Below are 25,042 nucleotides of genomic sequence, written 5' to 3'. Positions count from 1 at the left end.
CTATGTGTATAAGTATCCACATATAGAATTGGTCATTTCTGCTATGTCAGGTGTTTACCTTTCCCCTTAGCTAACAGATGAATTCAGGATGGAAATTATCTTTAACTCCACATCCATCAAACAATTAAACAAAACTGTGTTTTGTAATCATGTGTTTGTACCTGTCACAATTTATCATGGACAGTATGCCAGCTGATCACGATATGTACTAAAGTTCACCTAATATTAAGAAAACTGTGATTTTTAATCATGTGTTTATACCTGCCACAATTACTCATGGACAATATGCCATCTTATCACGATACTTTCTAAAATGTGTAAAAAATTGTATATAACGATTTGAGAAAAGAAACGAGGTGCTCTTTTTGACTTGCACTGCTACTTTATTCACACTTGTTTTGCAGACACAATATAGATATAATGACGCTCTGAAACTTCCACATCTGCCAACAATTTTTGAGAAAATGTTTACTTTGAATACTGCTGTCATAATGAAGCATGTAAGGTACAAAAGATAAATTATTTGAATTTTCTGCAGAGAATTATTGTTTGGAAATAGGTACTCCACCGGACTGTCTGATCGATGCCGTTGGATTGTCATTGTGGGCGATTTTAGTATCACATGTCCTTCCAGTGTCGATGTAATGCAGACTGTCTAGTCTTGTGTTATTAATGTCCTAGATTTTTTTACTTAAGTTACTTTCCATTTTGCATCCAATGAATTTGCTTTACTTAGGTGTCGTCTAGACTGCTGCCTCAGTTCAGAAACAGTAAGTCTGTACAACACAAAAGTGTCCTGGATGTCAGTCAAACCATACCTAGCTTGGTAGGACCATATCTGCTAGAGGCATGAGCACTATTTTGAAACCAAGAAATTAAATCTTACGGTGGAATTTAATGAAGAAAGTGAGTGTTACTTCTGTTCCAGGAGACTAGCGGCACCCAGGTAAGAAAAAATCACATTCTGTCATGAGATAAACATATATTTGGTTTGTATAGAGGAGAAAACTGATGAAGGAAGCAAAAGTACATTGACTGAGGCTAACATTTATTACATTATTTCTTGATCAACGTTACATCTAAAGCTGTACAGAAAGTCAATGAGACGATACACTGCACAGCGATGGGGAACCTACCTAGGGTGAAATCATTTTGGATGGCAATTATATAGTGATCACTGTATTTCACAAATATTAATTGCAATATTTTTACTTGCACTGGAGTGAAGCATTTACACAAAAATAGAGGGATTGGGAGCACTAGTTACAAGACAATAATTGGATGATCACAAAAAATTTGACAATTATAAATACTTAACAAATTCATATTACAGTATACCTTACCATTTTCCAGTATTACCAATGAAATAAAATAATAATGTGCCCACTAACAACAAAAAAGTTCTTAAGGATATTATGAGTGATTTAATCGTAATTGTTAAGAGAAATATGGAAATGGCAGGTAGACTGTGATGGAAGTACTACATTGGACAGTAAGTGGGCAAGAGCAACATACACTTTATATTGTACTAAAGAGAAATTAGTGCAAACTACCAATGACTGAAACGTTAATCTTAATTTGTTATGTATTCTAAGAAACTACTTAAATGAAATAGTACTGTAAAAGCCTTTATTTAAGAAAAAAATTAAATTAAATTCTGTAGATGCTTCTTGATGCTCATTTATAAGAAATCTTACCCTGAATCGTTAAACACATTACATCATATGAGAGTTATGTTACTGAAAACATTTAAAGCCACAGCCTGGGAATTGCAGCAGTCATAGTCAGCTGCAATTGAGAGAGGTAGGAGACCTGATTATTATTGTTGCTATGCGCACTGCTACTTTTGCTGATGCTTTTTGTAGACTGCTATTGACATGAATCAAAACACTGACAATAAACTTAACTCACTGTGAATCCTTGTACTAATGAAAATGACGCTTCTACACCTTCTAGTAGATTTCTTGAGCAGACATACTAAGAACCCTCAACGTTTAGTAATTCATAGATTAGAATTCTGGAACCTGTAGAGTATATAACGAAGTAGGGGGTGTGGGTTGTACAGGGTGATTAGAATTAAAGCTAAACTTTCAAAAAGCTGTAGAAATAATACCACAGGTTAGAATGACATCAAATTGCAACTTAATGTTATTGGAGAAGAGGGAAAACGTACGGCAGAAGAAAAAAAATAGTGTGATAATTGATCAATAGATGGCGCTGTATGTGTCAGAATATGTAAATGAAAGAACCTGTCATGCACATGACCCACTGAAATTGCTATAAACACACTCGGTACATGGCTTTTCCTCCTTTCGCATTTACAACATTCGCCATGGCTACCTGAATGTTGTATCGCGCTCTGTTCGTAAAGATGTGTTACAAGAACGATGACTCTGCACACGAGACTCTGCAGAAGATCTAGACACTGAAGGGTTTGCAAAAAGGCGTTGGTGTGATGACTGCCTTGAGGCTGTAGAAAATGGTTCAAAAATTCCAAAAGACACGTTCTTTTGGAATGCAACCTGGTAGAGAGAGGATACGAATTGATTCGATGTCAGTGGAAACTTTCGCCACAGCAGTGCTGGAGGAGACAAGAGATGGCGTACAAACGTGTAGTGCACGGAGAATTGTGTGAATACTGGACATACCAGTGAGCATGATGCCTAAAATCGTTACCTGTGTGCATGAATTGCTTTCTGTTGACCTGCCAGCAAGAGAGACCTTTGCATGGAAGTGGACAATGGTCTGGAAGATTTTGGAATGGACTGGAAGATTTTGTGGACAGACTCTGCCCAGTTCCATCTGACAGGATATGTCAATGCACAGAAGTGTCGATTACGGGCAATGGAATATCCACATGCAAATCAACTAGTATCATTTCATCCTGAGAAGATCAGTTTGTAGTGCAGTTTTATGGCATCATTTGTCATAGTGCCATATTTTTTTCGAAGAGACAGGTGCTTCAGGCCCTGTTACCTGTGTTGTCACTGGTAAGTGCTATATGAGTCTTCTGCGCAACCATATCATTCCAGCTCTCCAACGGCGTGGATGTGTGGATGGGATCATTTTTATGCAAGATAGTGTACTTCTGCACATCGCAATTCCAGTTAAGCAGCTGCTGAAGCGCCGTTTAGGAAATGTTAGAATTATCAGGCGCCATTTCCCTACAGCCTGGCTGTCTCGATCACTTGATCATAATTCATGTGACTTCTGGCAGTGGGGCTATCTGAAAGGTGTTGTGTTCAGTGTTCCAATTGCAAACTTAGCTGCATTGAAGGCACACATTGCGCAACACATTCTGAACATGACCCCGGAAACAATTCGATCAGTGATGAAGCATACTGTTTGTCGGTTTCAACTTGTTACTGAAAACAGTGACGGCATGTTGAACATTTTTTGCGCCAGTCACATGTAAATTAATAATCCGATTTGATTTTGATTGATACTTGCCTCAAGACAATTAAAAACTGATGTGTTTGATGCTTTTTATGCGGTTTTTGGCTTTGGGGCAATTAAAAAGCGATTTTTCCCATCCTATGTGGTATGACTTTGCTGTGGTTGATGGACTTACGTAACTAACAGTATCGCACATGTACTCCCATGCACACCGAGTAGAACAGTTTGTTTAATGTCAAACGTACACCTTAGGCGTTGTTGTATTCTTCATTTGTCATTTGTAGTTGACCACTATTAAATTATAATGTTTACAGCAGCATCTATTGCTACATTTTGTAATTATTTATTTTCTTCTGCCATCCTTTTCACTTTCCTCCAATGACATTCCGTTTAATTTGATGTCATTCTGACCTATGGTGTTATTTCTACAGCGATTTGAAAGTTTAACTTTAACTTTAATTATAATCATTCTGTATATCTTGAAACATGCTGAAGAGTTATCCCCCTGAGGAAGAGAAGGGAGAGAAGTAGGATCTACCCGCTGTCATAGACAGACTTACACCACGATTTGAGCCTGATCTAGAAGACCCTTTGTCATTTTCTCTTGACACAACAGAACCTAAATTTGAATTTCTCAACAGCTATGCCCCCAGTTTTATTTTTAGGAATTGGTTATTTTCTTAAATTAGATATTAAGCTTCTTTCATCACCTGCAGTTTAACAGCACAAAAATATGGCAGTAGTGCGCTTTGTGAATGGGAAACTGGCATTGACATCATTGTGGCAATCTGTGATGGTGGACCTATGAGATATTTATAAATGGACCATAACCCATTTTATTCTACTGTTCCAGTCATTGACTGGTTGTTACAAATCACATATTTTTTGCTGCATTGGTATGCGGATCAAACCCATATTTAGTGATTAATTTTTATGTTTTGTCTGAATCTCCATAAAGGAATTATTTCTTTAGTATTGAGCTTCGGATTTAACGTTACATTCTTCAGCAACAATGTATAAGACTTAGAATACAAAAACGATAGCTTCTTATCTTGAAGTAATTTGTACCATTGAAATCCATAATCTTACTCAAGCTGAAAAAATGCTTCTCGAAATATCTTCTGACACTCTACCAGTTTTCATTGTAGATGTTTTTATAAATTTCTCTGTTGCTGTGGTCTATTGTGACATGTTTTCTTGTGCTTATATTGCAAAAGAGAGCTATATTATGTGGATATGTGTTTCAATGATTCAAATACGATGTTAAGTTATGGATACAACAAAAAAATTGAGTAATTAACTCATGCTAGTTGCTACTGTTACTTGGTAATTGTAATTCACATTTTACTGTTGGTTATTTTAACAAAGAATGGGTGCATAATTAAATAAACTACAAACTTCTGTCACTGTTATATTCGTTTATTCATGCTTTTCAGCAACCTATTTCAGATTGGTTGTTTGCATCTGCATCCTACAAACTACTGTTGTGGGAGCTGCTCAGTGCTGTGATTAAATGAGTAAACTTTCAGTTCGTTTGACTGAAGATGAACGATAATAGTTTTTTGGTTGACACTGGAAAAGTACAAAGTACTAATTGTTACAGATATACCACAAGGCTTCTTCCTTCTTTTTCCTTGTGTACATGAATGACATGCCTGCTTTTTTGTCTCATAAGCCCATAATATAAGCTGATGACAATAAACTTATTTTTGTGGACAACAGCTTGAAGAAGCTGAAGAAAAAAAACAGAAGCAAAGCTTGACAAATCTGCCATATGGCTCTATAATAAAAAGCTTTTCCTAAACAATAGCAAGACTGCAACTGTGTATTTCTTCCTGCACAACCTACATGAAAAAGTAAATGCGCCTGACTCTGTTAGACCATGCAAATGTAAATTCAAAATTGGAATCCACCTGAATCTAAAAATGAATAGCAAAAGCCCCATTGAGCAGATATGTACCAAACTATCTAGAATAATCTTTTTGTGAAACAAATTAAATACCTTAGATAGCAAATGACAACTACTATCTTTTTACTATGCTTTGTTTCAGTCACATCTTCAATATGCAATTAAACTGTGGGCAGACTTCTTTGGTGCTCAAACAGCGTTCATGTGACAGAAGAAACCTGTAAGAACAATTACAGGAATTACAAGTCGAGAATCTTGTCAAGAGCATTGTAAAGATCTAAACATTTTCACTGTACCTTCCCTTTATATTAAAACGTGTTTTCTTTAAGAAGCACTACCTCATAGAGCAGCTATCAATTCCTGTGAAACTAGAAACAGAAATAACCTAGATGTAGAATTTACAAGACTGTGCAAGATCCAAAGTAATTTTAAACAGACAGGTATGTAGCTATATAATGTATTATAATAATAAAATATATAATTAAAGGAAAGAATGAAGGAAATTTGATTGGTAATTTTCCTTTTGCTTGTAATGTAAAGAGAATATTAGTACAGCATATTGTTATGAAATGTTCTGCGTGTACGAAATTGTGCTATTGTTAATTCACTTTACCTTGCGTCGTTTCTTTTTCTGTTTCCATCACTATATATATTTTAATTATATTTGCTGTCTTTTGAGGGCTTCTTCTTCTCTTAATTTTACGAAAAGATGGCCGTGGACTTCTTTTCCTCCATTTCAATTGTAGATGCAGGCAGCCAACTCCATGGAACACTAGTGCCTCTCAAGATGATATAAAATATGTAGGAATTCTTCTTAATTTGGTTCTATTTAATTTTAATAAAAATACTTATAACTGTTATTAATATTTGTCTTATTCAGAAACACATGTAATACAAAACACTCTAGCCTGTCATACTCCGAGCAATACATCTCAACCAAACTACTACATAGGAGAGAGTCAAACAAAATCATGTACAAAAAAAATGAATGATGTTTTATGGTCATTTGTTCACGCATTACAGTACATTCATAATTAATGTCTTTGCCGACGCTTATGGTCGGTCTCTGATTCCGTCGTTATAGCTATTTCAATTTTTAATGAATTTTAGCCCTATCTTATCCAGAGCGGAGGGGGGCTTGCACCATGTACCTACGCAATAACAAGCTACTATCTTCTATGAAAGAGTTCCTTGATGATACGTTCGAGAAGCACTATCATAAAATGTTATTTGAAAAGTGTGCTTATAGTATTAACTGATTTCAATGTGCATGGTAAATCTCCTTATCCCTTTGTATTGGTCAAACCTACCACTTGCTGTAAAAATTAAACTAAGAAGGAAATAAAAATTCACTATTGTGCATTTCTCAAAATATTAAAGTGTATGCAAAAACTTCAGATTTGTGTAACATAGCAGTGTGTATAGTGTTGCTCAATAGTTCAATTGTACCACATCAATTTGACAGTTCGAAAGCTAATTTTTTTGCAATTGGATGGTGAACTATTAATTGTGAAGTAGAAATTGACATTTAAAATTGCCTGTTTTAACATATGTTGGCTAATGACAAATAAAGTGTGTTTATTAGGCAGCCCACAATCCTACCCCTTTGTGTTGAGACATGTAATTTATTTCAGCAGAATATGAACGTTTAATAAAGTCACGCTTTTTTAAGGAAACGGATAAAGGTACAAAAATTGTGAATTCGGCTTATGCCGCTGTACATTTCGCTTCCCTATAGGCCGACCAATAATTTAATCATATTCGAGAGCTGTCGTGTATGAATGACCATCTTTGACGTGTCTGTTTCGATTACTGACTTCTTCGATCAGAACCACATGAAAAATTCTTTGCTGTCCTATTTTGTTCAGATTGTCGTAACCACTATAGTAAAGGTTGGCTCTAATGACATGCGTGTGAATATGGGGGAGTATGGTGACTTTTGAAGATAGGGTGTTTATTCATGTCAGCCTGTGTGACGTCATTGAAGTTTTTCTCTAGTGAGACACCGGCATTTTGAACAGAGGCAGGATTGGCTATCGAATTTGGTTAAAAATGGCGTCTGATTCAGTTAAAAATCGAATGCAAGTTTTTAAGAACAAAGGCAAGGATCAGGATGTAAGTATCTAAAATTAGTTGCGTTTTCGTAGTGTTTCACTTGTAATACCCCGTGTGTGGCTCACAAGTGGGACGAAAATATGGAGACAACTCAACGTCTACACACTGTAACTCGTGCAACTGTGTACCTGAGAATGTAGAATATATTGTAAAAGTTTTGTAATAATTGTGGATTACTTCTGTTCACATATGCAGAATGTTTTATACGGCTGGATATTGTTCTTGTCTTTGCAACTCGGCAATATAATCTACACGTTTGTAACAGTTGATAGCGATTTATATGAATGCCATGGAAAAGTCAGTGTCAGCTGATCGTAGCATAGTGTAGCGTCATGTGTGAATGGAAACCCAATAGTGGCTGCTATTATGTTTCTTATTTTCGAAGACAATGAAGTCACAAATGCCTGAACTATTAATGCCACTGAGTCACTAAAGCCCCCATATTTCGTTCCCAGTTGTGCAGTGTAATATAAATAATGGAGTTGTTATGACTTAAATGGGCTGATCTTGTGGAAACAACTTCGTTTTTCTCAAGAAGGTATAGTTTATATATCCAGCAGTTGAGGAATTAGCCCCTTACGGCAGAAATATGGAAAAATTCCAGCGGCATATGAACAGTAACATCAGGAGGCCCTAAACCTAGTAAGGCGATACTGTATTTTCGAATGCAGTTGAGTGTTAATAATTAACTATTGTGACAGGATGGCTACATCCTGATAACCTCTGAATTTCATAGTTGAACATTTTAAGTTCATTTATGGTTAAGAATGAAATCTCTGCATAAATAGGTGTCATTAATTGTATAACCGTTATTATTAGATATACTTAAATCAAAAATATATGTTTAAAATTGTTTCATTTTTAAAGTGGATGTTTCATACTCTATCCATATTGTGTGTGCCAATTTGTTCGGATGTCGTTATATGGAGTTAAGATCTAATTTTTGTGTAGCAGTTTCATGAGTAGGCCTAATTTCCTTGCAGTGTGCTAGTCCATAAGGTGAACACCTGCTACTCATATACAGGAATAGATCAGTAAACATTTGTGCTGTTATTGTATGCTCCATTAATATTTTTGTTTTACCAATATTTAATTAAACAGCAATGGCATAGGTTTCAAGGCATGTACAAAGCAAAAATATTTTCAGACTATCAAGAATATTATAGATATTAAGTCAAAACTTGATCACTCCTGGTCAGGCCATTTTCTTCTGTTGAAAATATGGTTTGTTTCATTGGAAAAATACTGTTGACACTTAAATTAGTTTAAAATACATCTGAGCTTTTGTAAATGGGCTCATTGAGTAGACAGGTATGTAATTCTTTGTTTGGTATAGGTGTCTCAAGTTTTGTTACTTTGAATGTTTTCAGCACTGGTTAATGCTTTACAGTGTTTTACCATGATTCGTGTGGCACAGTGTTCACCTTTGGTGATTCTTTTAAAGGGGGGTAAGAAGGGTATGGAGAAGTAAAAGCTACCTCAATGTTCATTCACTGTTGAATTCAGTCCCTCTTGACTGACTATATAAACATGTAGGCCTATTTGACTTAAAGGAAACAGCTCACCACCTCTAAATGGGCTACAACTAATTAGTGCGATAGTTGAAGTCTACTTTCATGTATTGCTGTACTTTATTGTAAACCTTATAAAGAAAAGAATTAGCAGTGCAGCTGTATCTGTGGTCTGAATAGATAGACTTAAAAAACCAAATATACCTTTAGTAATAGCTTACCTTACCTACAACTTTGTATATTCACTTTGACATGTTAAGTATACTGAGGGAGGTGACCTAAATATTAGACACAAGCACAAAATTTGTTTGTACTGTTTCTTTAAACAAAATACCTGTCAAGGAGAATCTCCTTTAAAATGACAGTGTATTTAATTCTTTATAGTTAAAAGTATAGAGTAGGAAAAATATGTATTTTGGACTGAAAATCTTAAATATGGTATGGTTGGTCCAAAATATGGTGTGAGAGATTTTCTATACACAAGACAGAATGTTGAGGTCTTAAAAATTAGACAAGAGACAAAAAATGTGACATGTGTATAACTGGTATTTTTTCTGGAGATATTTATAATATGAAGCTTACACCAGTGAACTGCAAAAATTTATTTCTTGTTTTTAATGATATTACAGTCAACCAGCATTGGTAGGGGGCTGTTTTAAAATTACTAGGCCTACCTGCAACGTGACACTATTATAAGAAGAAGAGATTAGCTTTTTTCTTTCTTTCCATGAACATCAATAAAACCATTAAGCACAAAGCAATTACTCATCTGACATTTCCCGTCTTGGAGGCAACATAAGGAATTGGCAATTTTGCCATCACATCACTCTTGACAGAGAAATCTTTAATTTGAAAACTGGTTTGGATTTCTGTAGAGGCTCTACAGACATGACTTTGTTATTTCAGAGTACTTTCTGCGTGATGCAGCTGTATGAATTCTTCTTTCCACCTTCAGATTTATCCAAAGTATTAACTTCACCACTTACATGTGCTGGTTAGTGATAACAATAGGATGTTGTGGGTCCTGCAAAAGCACTAACATTATCCAGACTGTCTTCACTCTTCAAAGAGATACGTCGGCCCTATTTTCTGGTTTGACTGATGTAACTGCCATACCTTAGGTCAGTGAGACCCAACTCGCTTTTTTGTTCATGAGACCCAGAAAATATTAGATACAGGCTTCCAGGTAGATGCTATTTTCCTTGACTTCCGGAAGGCGTTAGATATACTTTGCACTGTCGCCTGATATACAAAGGAAGAGTGTACGGAATATCAGACCAGCTGTGTGGCTGGATTGAAGAGTTTTTAGCAAACAGAACACAGCATGCTGTTATCAATGGAGAGACGTCTACAGACGTTAAAGTAACCTCTGGCATGCCACGGGGAGTGTTATGGGACCATTGCTTTTCACAGTATATATAAATGACCTAGTAGATAGTGTTGGAAGTTACATGCGGCTTTTTGCGGATGATGCTGTAGTATACAAAGAAGTTGCAGCATTAGAAAATTGTAGCGAAATGCAGGAAGATCTGCAGCGGATAGGCACTTGGTGCAGGGAGTGGCAACTGACCCTTAACATAGACAAATTCTATGTATTGCGAATACATAGAAAGGAGTATCCTTTCTTGTATGATTAAATGATAGCGGAACAAACACTGGTAGCTGTTAGTTCTGTAAAATATCTGGGAGTATGCGTACGGAAAGATTTGAAGTGGAATGATCATATAAAATTAATTGTTGGTAAAGTGGGTGCCAGGTTGAGATTCATTGGGAGAGTCTTTAGAAAATGTAGCCCATCAACAAAGGAGGGGGCTTACAAAATACTCGTTTGACCTGTACTTGAGTATTGCTCATCAGTGTGGGATCCATACCAGATCGGGTTGACGGAGGAGATAGAGAAGATCCAAAGAAGAGTGGTGCGTTGTCACAGGGTTATTCGGTAACCGTGATAGTGTTACAGAGATGTTTAGCAAATTAAAGTGGCAGACTCTGCAAGAGAGGCACTCTTGCATCACGGTGTAGTTTGCTCGCCAGGTTTTGAGGGTGCGTTTCTGTATGAGGTATCGAATATATTGCTTCCCCTACTTATACCTTCCGAGGAGATCGCGAATGTAAAATTAGAGAGATTAGAATGCGCACGGAGGCTTTGACAGTCATTCTTCCCGCGAACCATACGTGACTGGAACAGAAAAGGGAGGTAATGACAGTGGCATGTAAAGTGTCCTCTGCCACACACCCTTGGGTGGCTTGCGGAGTATAAATGTAGATGTAATAGCTCTCTGGCTCTTATTGTTTTGACCTCCTACTCATTTTTTGGTGACTTTTCTTTTTCACAGGTTTGCTCTGTTTGGATGAGATCATTACCTGTGGTAATGGGTGTGACTGCTGGGTCACAATTTTGTTTTTTAATTTTATGGAGGTGTAACTTCATAAAAACTTTATGAAGACTCACTGCTGTAAATAAATTTGCATTTCTGCCTTTAGAATCAGCTTGAAGTTCACTTCCTTCACAGCAAGGCAAAATGCAGTCTTCAGAAATGTGACACAGCTCAAGACTATCACTAGTGACATACAAGGGTTCATTCAATTTTGTTTTGCTTATGTATTACACCTGTGAACCTTTTGGGATCAAGTTGAACAGCATACTGTGATCTATCATAGAGGTGGAGTGTGGTGTTCTTGAAGCCAGAAATTTGTTTTTAGGCTTGAAAGCATCTAGCAAATTCTGACTTAGACCATGTACATGGGGTTTCTTCTTTGCCACTGAATCAACACAGTATTCAGTGTTCTTGAACCGCTTTAAGGAACTTACCCAAAGGTTGCAACTAATCAGTTATGTATGGTGACTGTTGCATAATTGCAGCTGTTGTACTTCACTTTCTCAATTACTTTGGGGTCTAAATGACTAAGGTGCCCAACCAGAGGCAAAAGCAAAGGTCTTTCTCTTACAGTAGCACAGAAATGATTAAAGTAGCAGGACAAGAGTAATGCCATAAAACCATGAACTGTATTTAAATAAAATGTGCCAAGCACTTTAAACTTGAAAATCTACAGTGTCTGTATTCTTTGGTGCACTAATGCCAACAGCTGCAAGAAATTAGTCTGTATTCTGTGCAGTGTGCATTAGTGTCAACAGTAGGAAGAAATACACATTTTAGTGTATGGAACTGCATGATTAATAAAATGTTATGTATACTGTTTAGGAATCAACTTTCATATTTTGAAGTAGTGTATCATGTTTAAGCAGTAGACTGACTTCATAATTTTATCTGTGTAGTGAATGTAGAAGTAATGAATAATCCAGCAGACAGAGCTGTTATCTATGAAAAACTAATTATGACTAAATTTTCCCAAACAGAGGCAGTGTAAATAACAGTAAGAACGTTCATGATATGTTAGGTTTACCCATGGGTGTGTAATTTTTTGGAAGAATTATGTGTATTAATTTTAGGATACATTACCTTCATGCTATGTTTTATTGTGTGCTCTTGGATATAGAGGAATGTAAGATAAGTAGGCAGCTTTGACTGGTGATACAGGAAATGACAAATTCTGTAAACAATATGACAACAGTAACATGTTGTTTATCTTTAAATGAGCTAAGCTACAGATCAGTCTGTTACCCCTACCAGGTTTATTTAGATTCATATTCATTGGCTTTGCCAACTCAAAACAAAACTGTCATCTCCCAGCCTAACCAGTATGTCGTGCTAGACTACATATTGGTGTGTCACTGCAGCAAGTTTCTTTCTGCCAGCTAACAACAAAACTGAGAGTATATGCACCAAAAGGTGTCAAGACAGCAGCCATTAACATTGTTTCATGAGCCAAAGTCAACAGCTCGTATAAAATATTCCTCTTGACATCTGTTAGTCACACGTTGACTGGACATAATTTAGTTGTTTTTTTTTCTACTAGAATTGGCAAAAGCTGTTGCTTGCTTTTGGTAGGTGACCTGTGTAATTATGTACACGCAAAGCTTATCATTACTGTTGAACCTAGAAAGTGTTTCTAATTTTAAATACAAAGAAGTTTACTGAAAATCTTACCGTTTCATTCCCTCCTTCCTTTTGAAACAGTATTATGTTACTACAGATTCATCAGACACTCAACTTTCAGCTGTAGACATTAATATTTAACAATTATACTCATAGCATAACTTCATGCTTTCCTGGGATCAGAGGAATCTATGGAAACTGGATGACTTTGGGATGTTTTAGATTGTTTCAGCTCATTACCAACCTTGTACTGTTGCAATACAGCCTTTCAAGAGGCATTGTTATTTGATGCTGTTTCCAATGTGCTCCCTGCCCTTCCAGAAGTTGAGGCTTTTTCGTCCATGCCTCACACCACACCCCATGGCAAGCTCCTGCAGTAGTCAATGTGGTAAGTGGTGAACATGTGCCTACACACCCACCATCCCCCAAAAAAGTGCTAAATTATGTTGTGTGTAGTAGTCGGCACATTATAAAGCAGTACATTGCCAAGCTATCAAATTCCACATTTTGTGCCTATTACGTGGATAATTAAACTCAAGATTGGGGTACTGAATGGTCTGACATCTGTGGTAGACTGTTTCTGCCTGCTGGTGTGTAGAACAAATACACCTGATAGTATGGAATTTTTATCTTTAGTTTTTCGAGACACTGCTAGTATAAAGTTTAGTATAGTTATATTATTATTATTATTTTAGTATTATTATTATTAGTAGTATTATTATTATTTATTATTAGTATTACTACTGTGTAATGCAAACTGCTTTGACAGGCACAGTTTTCAAACAATGCTATACTTGCTAATATTGTGGTAACTACGGAAATAATGAAAAGAATTAGGAGTGTTTGTAAACCTGTAATAAAAAGGATTAATTCTGAGAAATGGTTGTGATCTAATTTGATTTTTCACTATCTTTCGTAGGAAATGCGGAGGAGGAGAAATGAGGTGACAGTTGAACTGAGGAAAAATAAAAGAGAAGAAACACTCCAGAAAAGAAGAAATGTGCCAATAGCAGACTCAGCAGGTAAACATGTTTTATAACAGAAGGAATTAATATTTATTGCATTGCACACAGATTAAAGCATTAGGTGCAAAAATTCAGTTTAAGTGAATGGGAGGAAGGTGTAATGTGTGTGTGTGTGTGTGTGTGTGTGTGTGTGTGTGTGTGTGTGTGTGTGTGTGTGTAAGAGGGGAGGGGGAGAGAGAAAGAGAGAGATTGTAACTTTGTATTAATACATATACTTCTTTATTTTAGATGAAGATGAAGTTGAACGACCAATTAATTTGTCACAGTTAGTCCAGAATGCAGCAAGTGACAATCCCACAGTACAGCTAAATGCTGTTCAGGCTGCACGCAAGCTTTTATCGTCAGACCGCAATCCACCAATTGATGATCTTATTGACAGTGGAATTTTGCCTATTCTTGTTAGATGCCTGGAGTGCCACGACAAGTAAGTTGTGAGAACCTGATTGTTTGGCAGTATTATCGGTTAGTGTTCTAAAGTTGCCAGTAAAGGTTTTTGATCTTCTGATAAACTGTCTGAAGACTTTTTAAAATATTTCGTGATATACATTTTTTAATACCATTATTGTCTGTAAATTAGTATCTGTATTGAGTTGTTTCCTTGTAACATTACATGTAAAATTTGAAGAACACAAGAATAGGAACAGAATTTAAAAAAAATCATAATCTATTAATTTAAAACTGATAACATCCCGAAGATTTAAGAGCATAAATGTTTCACCCTCAGTACATCTGCTGCAAAGAAAAAAAGATAGCTACGGTGTTACTGGATTGGTAAACATTGCCTGTATTTGCTACAAAATTACTGTTAAGAGAGATACGTGGAGACTACAATTTATATTTTGTGAATACTTAACTCCGTTCTGTAGTTTTGTACCTTTTGAAGATTCCAGTTGCTTCATTTCATTGCTATTGTGTCTGCTGCTCTCTTGGGTAATAACCATTATTGATATATTTGTTTTTCCATCACACCTCAAGGCAACAACTGCAAACATTGCTCTGCAAAATGTATTTAAGTAATGGTGTGTCCTTTGTTTTAGGTTCTGACAAATTAGTTCTAATTTGTTCCCAGTTTTTGGATACTGAGATAATTGTAGTAATTGATTGGTATGGGATGTTCATTAGCTAATCACACATACACAAGTTGTTCTCTTTCCAGAAATTGAGTTATGCTATGCAACATATTGTAAAAAGTGAATTAACCCAGTGTGACAAAGGTATCAGGAATTGTATGAAGTTTGAAATAATTTCTATGATTGTACAACATAATGAGAATTACAAACTTGCAGATTTTCAGTGATTGTACTATTTAAATTCAATTTCTTTCACATGTGGTGGCTTGATAAGTGATTCTTCAGATGGTTTTTGTACAGTAGTAGAACAGGAATGAAAAAAGTTATATTAGTCAGTTAGTAGATAACGATTGCTTTTGATTAGTTTTATACTTATGCTGCAATGTGAATTATCTTGATTTTAATTTATTCCTCCACAGCAAGCAAGTCAAACTTATCTTATTGAGAAATAGCTATTTGGGGAACAAGTTTATTTTTTATGGATCACACATTTTAGTTAAACTGTATTTATATAGTTAATGAATGAAGAAGATGAAATAATCTCTTCAACCTGTTATTTCCCTATTCAGTGTTAGCACAAATCTCCTTTTATTATGTTTTCTTTTGATTCTGGGCCTTCTACAAGGTGTATAAGACCCGGGACATCTGGGAAGAACCTGGTAATTTTGTCATCCGGGGAAAAACCTGGGAATTTTTTAGAATTCTGGGAATTTTTCGTTTTAGTTTTCAGTTAAATTTTTGTAATTTTGACTGGTAAAAACATACTCTAACAAACAATATTACTGTATCCCACTACTGTAGAATAAAACCGCAGCATTAAAACATGAACGAGAGAAAAAAATGAACATAAAACTTAAATTGCAAAGTAAATGTACCATATAAAGTAATACAGTGTGTCTGCGAACAGCAAAATGTCAGACTTTAGAAAGGCTATGCAATGCTTCGGAACAACAAATTACTTCTGATGAGTGCGACATCACAACCCTTTACTTTAGATTTATTTAAGCAATTAAGAGCGGGCTGATGCACATGTGCAGTTGAGTCGTGTATGAGTAATACTTTCTCTCGCTTCTGGCAACTGTAATGTGGCTTCTTGCTGTGTAAGCAACAGTAGCAGAAACAAGCTACCCGGGAAAATTTTATTGGTGCGCCAAAGCTGCCAGATTCACGCGTGTGCAGCAGGCCCAGATCTGGGGGCGGCAAACCGGGATATCTGAACCGGGTGGCAATTACAGGGGGAGGGGGCAAATTTATATTCTTAAGGAAAAACCTTGTTTCACAAAGCACCTAGCATCCAGTGGTCTATAGAATATTCATAAGATTTTGAAATGCACCCCTGCTGGATTTTGGACATTTTTGAACACATTCCAAGTTGATTCCTGATTGAATTGTAAGTTGATTTTTTGAATGCGTGCATAGTGTACGTGATGTCTGTCAGGAGAATCCTCGTCGCATCTTGAAATGAACTTTCCTACAGACAAAACAGGATGGGGCTATATGGGCTGAAAGGAATAAAGCTGAACTGGTGAATGCAAACTGCTGCTTGTTTATGTGGTGGATTCGGTTTGCAAATGTTCAGTGTTGTCATAATTACTAGTGACATCCATAACAAGCAGCCGCTTAAGTTCCATTGTGGAAGTAGTGCGGAAACCGCATTGTATGAACACGTAATAACGGCTAACTGGGGAATAGTCACTGTATAACTAAACTGGTGATTGTGCCGTTGTTAGTAAAGGTAACTGGAGAATGAGTTTTGACGGTAGGATTAGTTATAGAATTAGTAACAAGATTGTTTCTTAGAATGAGGGAGGAGAAGAAATGCGGACATCATACAAATTATAGAAGAATATGACTACTCCAAATTTATAGAAAAATTTCGTTCTATCACTTTTCGGTCTCATACATGAGAAACTGGAGTGTATGAATTAAGTGTGAAACTGTTTCCTGACATAAAACTTTTTGATTGTAGTAGGCCAAATAGATATTTCATATTGGTACTTCATGAATTATATTGTCGTACTATAAAAATAATTGCCAAAAGTCTCGCTTATTTTGTATGTTAAAATTGCTGCAATGTTAGAAAGGCCTATTTTGTTTTATCCAGTGCACAGTGACAAATTAGGTGTAATCAGATTGAGAAACCACACCAGTCTTGGGTACTGTTTGTATTAACAACTTTAGCAGCATTGGACGACGACATTTTGATTTTTCATCTAGCAAAACGTTTGACGAACTTTGAGGTAATAGTTCTTTTGCAGAGAGGAAAGCACACCATGTAAAGCTGTAGCAAGATTAAAGAGAAAAATCGGTAGGCCCTAAGGATTGAAGAAATGTGTAATGTCTTGACTGGTTTTAGGTATCCTATATTTTTGTCACACAAAATGGCAAGTTATTAGTTAATAGGTAATAAAGAGTGCAAATTTTTCGAAGAGTTCTTGTTCTCACAATTACAAGTAATTCCATGCGGTATTAATTGAGAGTTTCTTTCTAAAGAGGGGCAGGATGTCAAACTGGCCAACTGGGAGCAGGAGAGGCACCACAGGACACACAAATTTCCACTGTCCTGAATATAGTTTGATGGCATCCATTACAAAATATACACATTTAAATTCCATAGAGCGAAATACAGTGACATGCGATAGAAGAATGCTGTATGAAGAGGCGTGGCCCCGCACTTCGGCACACTTAAGACCAAATAACATGTCTTAAATTTCCTCGAAGATATGTTTTATGTATAAGACTCTTCAGAAAGATGTGCAAAATTAACTTATTTTTGAAAAGTCTTTTTTAATTTTTGATGTTCTGATGCACAGAACAGTCTGAGTTATAGTGGATAGTCTCCATGTGACCTGTGTTGACATTTAGTAATTTTTGTTTCCTCTTCGTTAACTGCACTCACGTCTAATGAAAGACGGATTTCTGTGGCTGGGAGCTATCAAGTGAATTGAAATACATTCACATAATTATGGAAGGCTAAAATATGTTACTAGTTTCAGATTTTATTTTATTTCCACCTTTCTGACTATCAAGTATTAATCACCTTGCAGAACAATGAAGTTATTTTTGTCAGTTTTCTAAAGAATTTTGGCTTTTATTAAGCTTTCCTGCTGACGCAGTTAATTCATTGGAAACGAAGTTTCATTCCACACTATTGGCTAGTTTCAGCTGTTCGCTTCAAGTGCGCATTTGCATCTTCTAGCACGTGTGGCATTATGCCATAATGGAGAACCAAACATGAGATAATACAGCACTAATACCCCAAGAAAATTTACATCCAGAAAACCACACCGAAAAGCTTAATATCAGGTCGAGGCCTAAGTCATTATGAATCTGGACATAAGAATGTCTGCTTTAACGCGAACTATGTATTTTTGTATGGTTCAAGAAATTCCGACGCTCTTAGGATATCCTCTGATGTCTTGTTTCTTGTACGACGTAATGTAAGAAAGATCTTTTAATGTTTCACACGTATGAACATACAGGCTTCCTACGTCACCGTAGCTGTGAAAGTGTGGCGACGCCTGTTATCTGGCACTCTCTGGCAATTGCTGAAATGAATCTATTTCTAACAGGTCATGGGAAAATATTGTGAATTGTGGTTCGAAATGCATTATTTTCAAAGTAAATTTACTTTTACGCAATGTAAACTATGTGTGAGAATGTACGATGAATTTCTTAAATCAGTGTGTTTGGTCTCATATAAAAATCAACCATTTGATGACAAGCCATTTAGAAGAATTTTGAGTCCAGAAGATCAGTGTAACATGCGCTAAACAGATTAACATTATATGTGAATGCTTAGCTTCTTTTGTAGCTCATTAATCTTAGAGACAAATATTATATGCAAAAGTTTTGTTTTTCTTGTAGCAACACTATGTATATTAACTTAAACCATTAACTTTTCCTGTTGATGGAATTCAAATTTATGCTTTCGTAATAGGAAAATAAACAGCGTACATGTTGCTGCACATCAAAGTTCTTTCCAAAACGTTTTTCTCCCCTGAGTTTAGTTTTCTAAAGTACTACACTGCTGTATAAAACCATATCCATTCAAAGGATTGATAAGTTTTACAGTTAGACAGAAAATATACTGTCACTATGGAAAAGTGTATTTTCACCTGGGAGAAAATGTGTTTTAACTGGGAGGTCTGGGAAAAATTGAGGAATTTTTCTTCCTTGTCCACGTATACACCCTGTTCTACCTTTTGGTTGTGCTTTCGCCTTTGTTTTTCTCCTAGTGGTCTCATACCCTGAACATGTGCCATTCACTTCCAGTGTACTAAAGTGTTAATTTTCAAAACTTATGTTTACTAGAGCAAAGTGCGAAGTTATTGGTCTTTCAAACATTCTTCCAGTCAACAATGCATTTGTTTTAGGATAATATGCTTCATCCATGACTTTTGTTGTGCATGTACTCCATCCCTGAAGTAAAATGTTTATCTAATCTGCCATATCTGTATTGGACTTGATGTTTTACAGATATAAACTTCCTTGAGTGAGAGGTTGACAGCTGGTGAATATTGAGGCTATTACAGTAGTTTATATGTCAAATTGCACTTATTTGATAACTATTTTGTTTCTGATGTGAAGTGTTGGGTCCATGCTGCCACTGCTGTAACAAATTGGTGCACAAAATCAGATTTTTCAGGGTGGTCCTAAAATTGCTGAGGAACTACTTTTCAGTAGTTTTCTTAATTAATCATGTAAAATGCACTAAGTTTTCACAGGTTGCTGGTAGTGTTATTTCACGTGACCAAATCAACCAGTTGAGTTACCATATTTAGAACTCTCTCAATGTTTTCATCTGTTTTTGCAGTTTTGGAACATCCATGTGGATTAAGTTCAACTGCTTTTGAATTTAGTGATCCATTTATTAACTGTAGAAAGTAAAAGAGTGGGTTCCTTATGCAGCAGTACCCTAAGTTAATGAACTGGTGTCTAAGAATTTCTCACATTTAATTATTATTTGGGTTTGTCCCAGTGCAACTGCCATAAGAACATTGTTCTTAAAACTTACTTTCAAACAATCCCTCTTCAGATGCTTCTAAGTAGTAATTGCTAAATGAAACCAATGTATTAAAAAAAAATTGCTAAAATGCTCTGTGAAACTGTTAGACCACATTAATAGGCCACAAAATCATTAGGATGCTACATTTACAAAAGATGTGCTACTGCCTGTCAAGATTTTAACATCAGATATATTTATGTGATTGTATCATTTTTTCTCCAGATTCATCAGTCACAAAATACATGGTAGCATTAAATTTGCAGATTAAGCTTTGTTTGCTAAGGTCATTATTTTAATATCTTAGGTTAGGATCACCTTCCATTTGCAGACAAAACACAGGCAGATGTTACACACAGATTTTATTTGGAAGTTTCAGCAAGGGAGCCATGAGTGGTTGTGTGGCCACCTCACTGGGATAAATGCTGTTGGTAGAAAATAATACAAAGTAAATGTCTATACAACCTATTAATTTGGTCAGTGGTAGCTGAAATGAATCAGGATGTATACATATCAAGAAATCCAGGAAAAGGGGGAATTTTTTAGAATTTGGTACTTATTAATTGCTTTAGTTTTCGCTTACTTTTGTAATTTTGACTGTAGGAATTGATACGCTAATGAAGAATTTTACTTCAGCCTTGTACTGCACAATAATTTTGCAGCAGTAAAACATAAACAAGAAAATAACACCAAAGTAAAATGTTAGTGGCAATGAAAAGGTCATTTACAGCAACCAAACATGTGCACATACAAGCCAACAGCACGGTATGTCAAAGGCTTCAGGAAGAATGCAGTCAAATACTTCATAACAAATGACTTTCAATGAGCATAATTTCACAACTGTTTACATTTCTAACAGTTCACGAGAAAATATTGCAAATGGTGGAATGAGAAGCATTATCTTCAAAGTTTATTTCCCTTTACTGAGATTAATTAAATTATGTGTGAGAATGTGCGAAGAGTTCCTTAAATCACGGAGTATTTTTTACTCTCATTCAAAACTTAACATTTTGAGCACCAGCCAATTAACAAAAAATTTGGGCCCACAAGACCAGAAACTTATGGCATTAATTACAAGTTTAGTGCCAATTTGTCTTAAACGATGACATGCACTAAAGATGACTAAGCTGCTAGGTAAGTTTTTCATATTGATTTTAGGTCTTAAATAGATTACAAATTACACCACGATGATGGTAAAAAGCATCATTATCCTTAAAGTGTGAGATGTGTTCTTGAGCAATTTCATGCATATTTCCTTTTACGTGGAAAATTTGAAGTGCTTGATGAAACGCATTCAGCCAGGTACCCCACAAAATGTTTGGTACAGAGCAGTGAAATTTATAATCTTGCTTGTCAGCAATGTTCAGCCACTGCAGTGTAAGCTGCGCTCTTAGGATCCTGCTCAACTACACTATCAGAAAAAAGCAAAACATTTTTGTCAATGAGTATTTTTATGTGAAAGTACAGCTTTTCTTGTAGCTACACCGTGTGTATTTTTGTATGTGTATGTGCTGTTTGTGAAGTTACTGGCTGACTACATCATGTCATATGTTCTGGATATTTGTTATTGGCTGGCAAGATCACAGTTTCGGTTTTAGTGCCACGTGGTCTGAGGAGCCTTGTCAGAGTTCATGCGGTATCTCTTTTGTTACTTGATTGTAAATGAAAAGCCCAAATTGCAATCAAATTGATGATACATGTTGCTACCAATGATTGGAAATATTAGTCAGTATTTTGACATGAAGTTGTTGGTAATCACATTAAAAGGCTCAAAAGGTGAAATTACTTATATAGGTCCTATCTAGTGACATAACAGTTAATCGTGGAATCCAAATTAGCTTTGAAATCTTATGAAACATGAGCTGTTATGTGTCATTGGGGTGTGAACTTTGCCATGCTGTTGTTTGAGAAGGCATTCCACAGTCCATGCATCATCAATTTAATTGCAATTTGGGCTTTTCATTTACAATCATGAACATGTGCTGCACTTCAAATAAAATTCGCCTGAATCTGAATGTAGTCTGAATTTAACTGGGCACATACTAAACAGCTGTATACATTTTTCTACAGTGCAGAGATTAATTCTAACTTAAATATGGGCAAGCAGATCAGTGTTGATTTTAAAGGTTGGCGACAGGTCCATTGCTAGCCTGAAGTAGTCAGATTTCTGATTTAGTAAAAGAGAATTAAAAAGTCATTCAATTTAATTGATCAATGTTTTATGAGGAATAAACTGAGATTGCTAGTGCAAAGAACAGCTAAGACTGAGATGTAGATGTGAGCTCATGGTTGGATCACACTGGCAGTGTGATGCTAATTTTAAGTTAATGGTAAATTTTGAAGCATAGTCTATAAATAAATGTGGGGACAAAAGAAAATTTGGTGCTGGAAAAGCAAACATCTGTAGATTGTGTTAGAAAATGAATAAATTAAAGAATGCTAGTTCTATGTACCCAGCTTCTAGAAGGCTGATGCAAGGAAGGTTTTGTGAATTGGAGCAGCAGATTGTTTGGAATGTTAAGTTAAATAATGCGCCTTGCAGATTACTCACAGCTACTCAAATTAAGATGCTTGGGTTTTGCAGTGTGGCAGTCAAAGCAAATATGGGCTGGTGCATGGGATGTCGAAAAAAGCAGGGCTTAAAATCCAGTGAAGAAAAACTAGCTATGTGACTTCTGTGGCATTTGATGAAAAAACTACTTGCTGTTCCGGTGTCATTTTATGTAAGGAAACACCTTTTTTTGATAGGTTGTAAAGGCAGTGTCAATTAAATGCCAGCATCCAGTTCTGCTCTAGCAGATGTCAGGAAACTGCCTTTGTATGTGGTTCTTTGTAAGAAGAGGCCAAAAGAGGAATTTTCCAACCCCTTTTTATGTGGGAGGTTTTAACCCTGTTTTAACCCTTTAACTGCTCTGGACGTGTTAACGCGTGTGCCTTTGTACCTGTCCCTATGTGCTCTCAATGTGTTTACGTGCACCACCAGTCCTTGTAGACACAGTACCAGGTAGAAAGGACTGGTGGTGCACATAAACACGTTCAGAACATACAGGGACAGGTACAAAGGCATGCACGTTAACACATCCAGAGCAGTTAAAGGGTTAAGGCATGTGTGGGATTGGCTCTGTTGTTCACTTCTATTGAAGAGAACAGTGTGTCTCAGGGTTCTGTGCTCATTGTCGTCGTATTAGCCATGGCCATTAACCCTATTACGAATTGTATCCCGCCAAATATCTCAGGCTCATTTCATTGATGACCTTGCGATCAGTTGCAGCCCTCAATGAACCTGTCTACTTAAGGGGCAGCTTCAGTGGTGTGTCTTCCATTTTTAATCATGGAACATCAACAATGACTCCCACTTTTCTGCTGACTAGACTGTCTGTATGAACTTCTCTACAGTGACCAGTTTCGTCCCTGTTCCTGTCTCGGTCCATTCCTTCTTATATTTGTTGACACAACAAAATTCTTTACTCACATGTGACAGGAAACTGTTGGTCTTCTCAAGTCTCTTTCCTGGCAGCTCACTGTTCTCGCTCCCTCATTGCCCTCTGTTCTATGTTGCACCTTGCGAGGAGTGGTTAGTACTATCCTCCTCAGTTTATACTGTTCCATTATCTGTTTGAAACTGAATTATGAATATATTGTACATTTATCCTCACATCCGTCATACTGATGCCATCCGCCATTGTGGGGTATGTTTAGCCACCGGTGCCTTCTATACTAGTCCTGTTGTGGCTGCTGGCTTACTGTTTTCCTATCAGTGGGGTGTTCTGCTCACTTTAGTTTGCTGCTTAGACAGCTTTGCATTACGATATCTGCTATGTTCCCAATGGATTTGAGCTCTTTGCTGCCGTGGCTTTGTGCTGATGTGTGTGTTCATTTTGTACTCCATTTGGTTCCTAAGGGCACTATTCCTAACCTAGTGTATCACACTGATTTTCTCATTGTGCAGGTGGTTTGGGGACAGTGTCTTAGTCTCTCAGTGGTTCCAAGACCTACCATGGTGTTGGTTCTGCCTTTGTATTAGGTGATGATCGTTTTCAGTATCGGCTTCTTGACCAGTGCTTGATTTTTACCACAGAACTGTATGCATTTTATTGGGCCACCCAGTACATCCGGTGATACGGGCTTCCAATTTGTCATCTGCTCAGACTCTCTGTACTGTTCAGACCCTTCACATGCTTTGCATTGTCCATTCTCTAGTATAACTGATCCAGAGTGCCTCCCACTCACTCACTCACTGTGTGAGAGGCAATGTGGTGTTCCTGCTCTTGCTGCAGCAAAGGCTGCGGCTCTCCTCCCTCAGCCTGCTAGTCATTCTGTTCCCTTGGATGATCGTGTTGCTGTCTGTTGGCAAGTAGTATAATTTTATAGTGCACAGTGATCTTCTCCCAGAGGAACAAACTGCGAGACGCTAAACCTCTCCCAATAGCATTGTCTACTTACTTTCGCCTCTCCTGTGACTGTCATTTTACCCAGGCTGCGTATAGGACACTTATCACTTTAGTCACCTCCGTTTATTAAATGGTGACCTTATCCCAATCTGTGCCTACTGCTCTCAACCCTTGACGATGCACCACTTTCTGATAGTGCCCTTTAACTGTTTGTTTACATCAGTTTGCTTTCAACTTTGTCAGATGTTTTAGCAGATAAGTGTTTTGTTGATAACTTCTTTCTTTTTATTCGCTGCAGTGACATGGCGAAGCAAATTTGATCTCCCCCTCCGTGGGGATCTCTGCCATCTCAATGATGTTTTGAGAAACTTCTGTAGGGGTGTCCTAGTCCTTAGATGCGCCTGTTTTTTAAATGTGCTGGATTGTCTTCTTTGCCTCTGGTTTTTATTTGGCATTTGTTTTTTCTTTATGATGTGGGTACTTATGACCTTACCAGTTTTGCACCATAAAGCTCCAGCCAACCAAAAGAGCAACTTGCTCCAGGACCTCTATAGACATTGAGAATATGAATGCCTAACGACCTAATGCTAGGTCACCTGAACATTGTCTGAAACAGAATACA

The 25,042-nt window shown here is 36.7% G+C and overlaps 1 protein-coding gene across 1 annotated transcript in view; it reads left to right on the top strand.

The window, feature by feature from the left end:
- Positions 1-7,080: 7,080 nt before the first annotated feature.
- Positions 7,081-25,042, top strand: part of LOC126267094 (importin subunit alpha-3) — a 74,010-nt gene continuing 56,048 nt past the window's right edge. Inside the window, exons 1-3 of the mRNA XM_049971965.1 lie at positions 7,081-7,420; positions 13,849-13,951; positions 14,183-14,378. Coding sequence (XP_049827922.1) covers positions 7,358-7,420; positions 13,849-13,951; positions 14,183-14,378 — 362 coding nt within the window. The 5' untranslated portion in view covers positions 7,081-7,357. The remainder of the gene's footprint in view (positions 7,421-13,848; positions 13,952-14,182; positions 14,379-25,042) is intronic.

The sequence above is a fragment of the Schistocerca gregaria genome, chromosome 4 (assembly GCF_023897955.1).
Source record: "Schistocerca gregaria isolate iqSchGreg1 chromosome 4, iqSchGreg1.2, whole genome shotgun sequence".
Classification (NCBI taxonomy): domain Eukaryota; kingdom Metazoa; phylum Arthropoda; class Insecta; order Orthoptera; family Acrididae; genus Schistocerca; species Schistocerca gregaria.
This window is presented reverse-complemented; position numbering and strand designations above follow the sequence as displayed.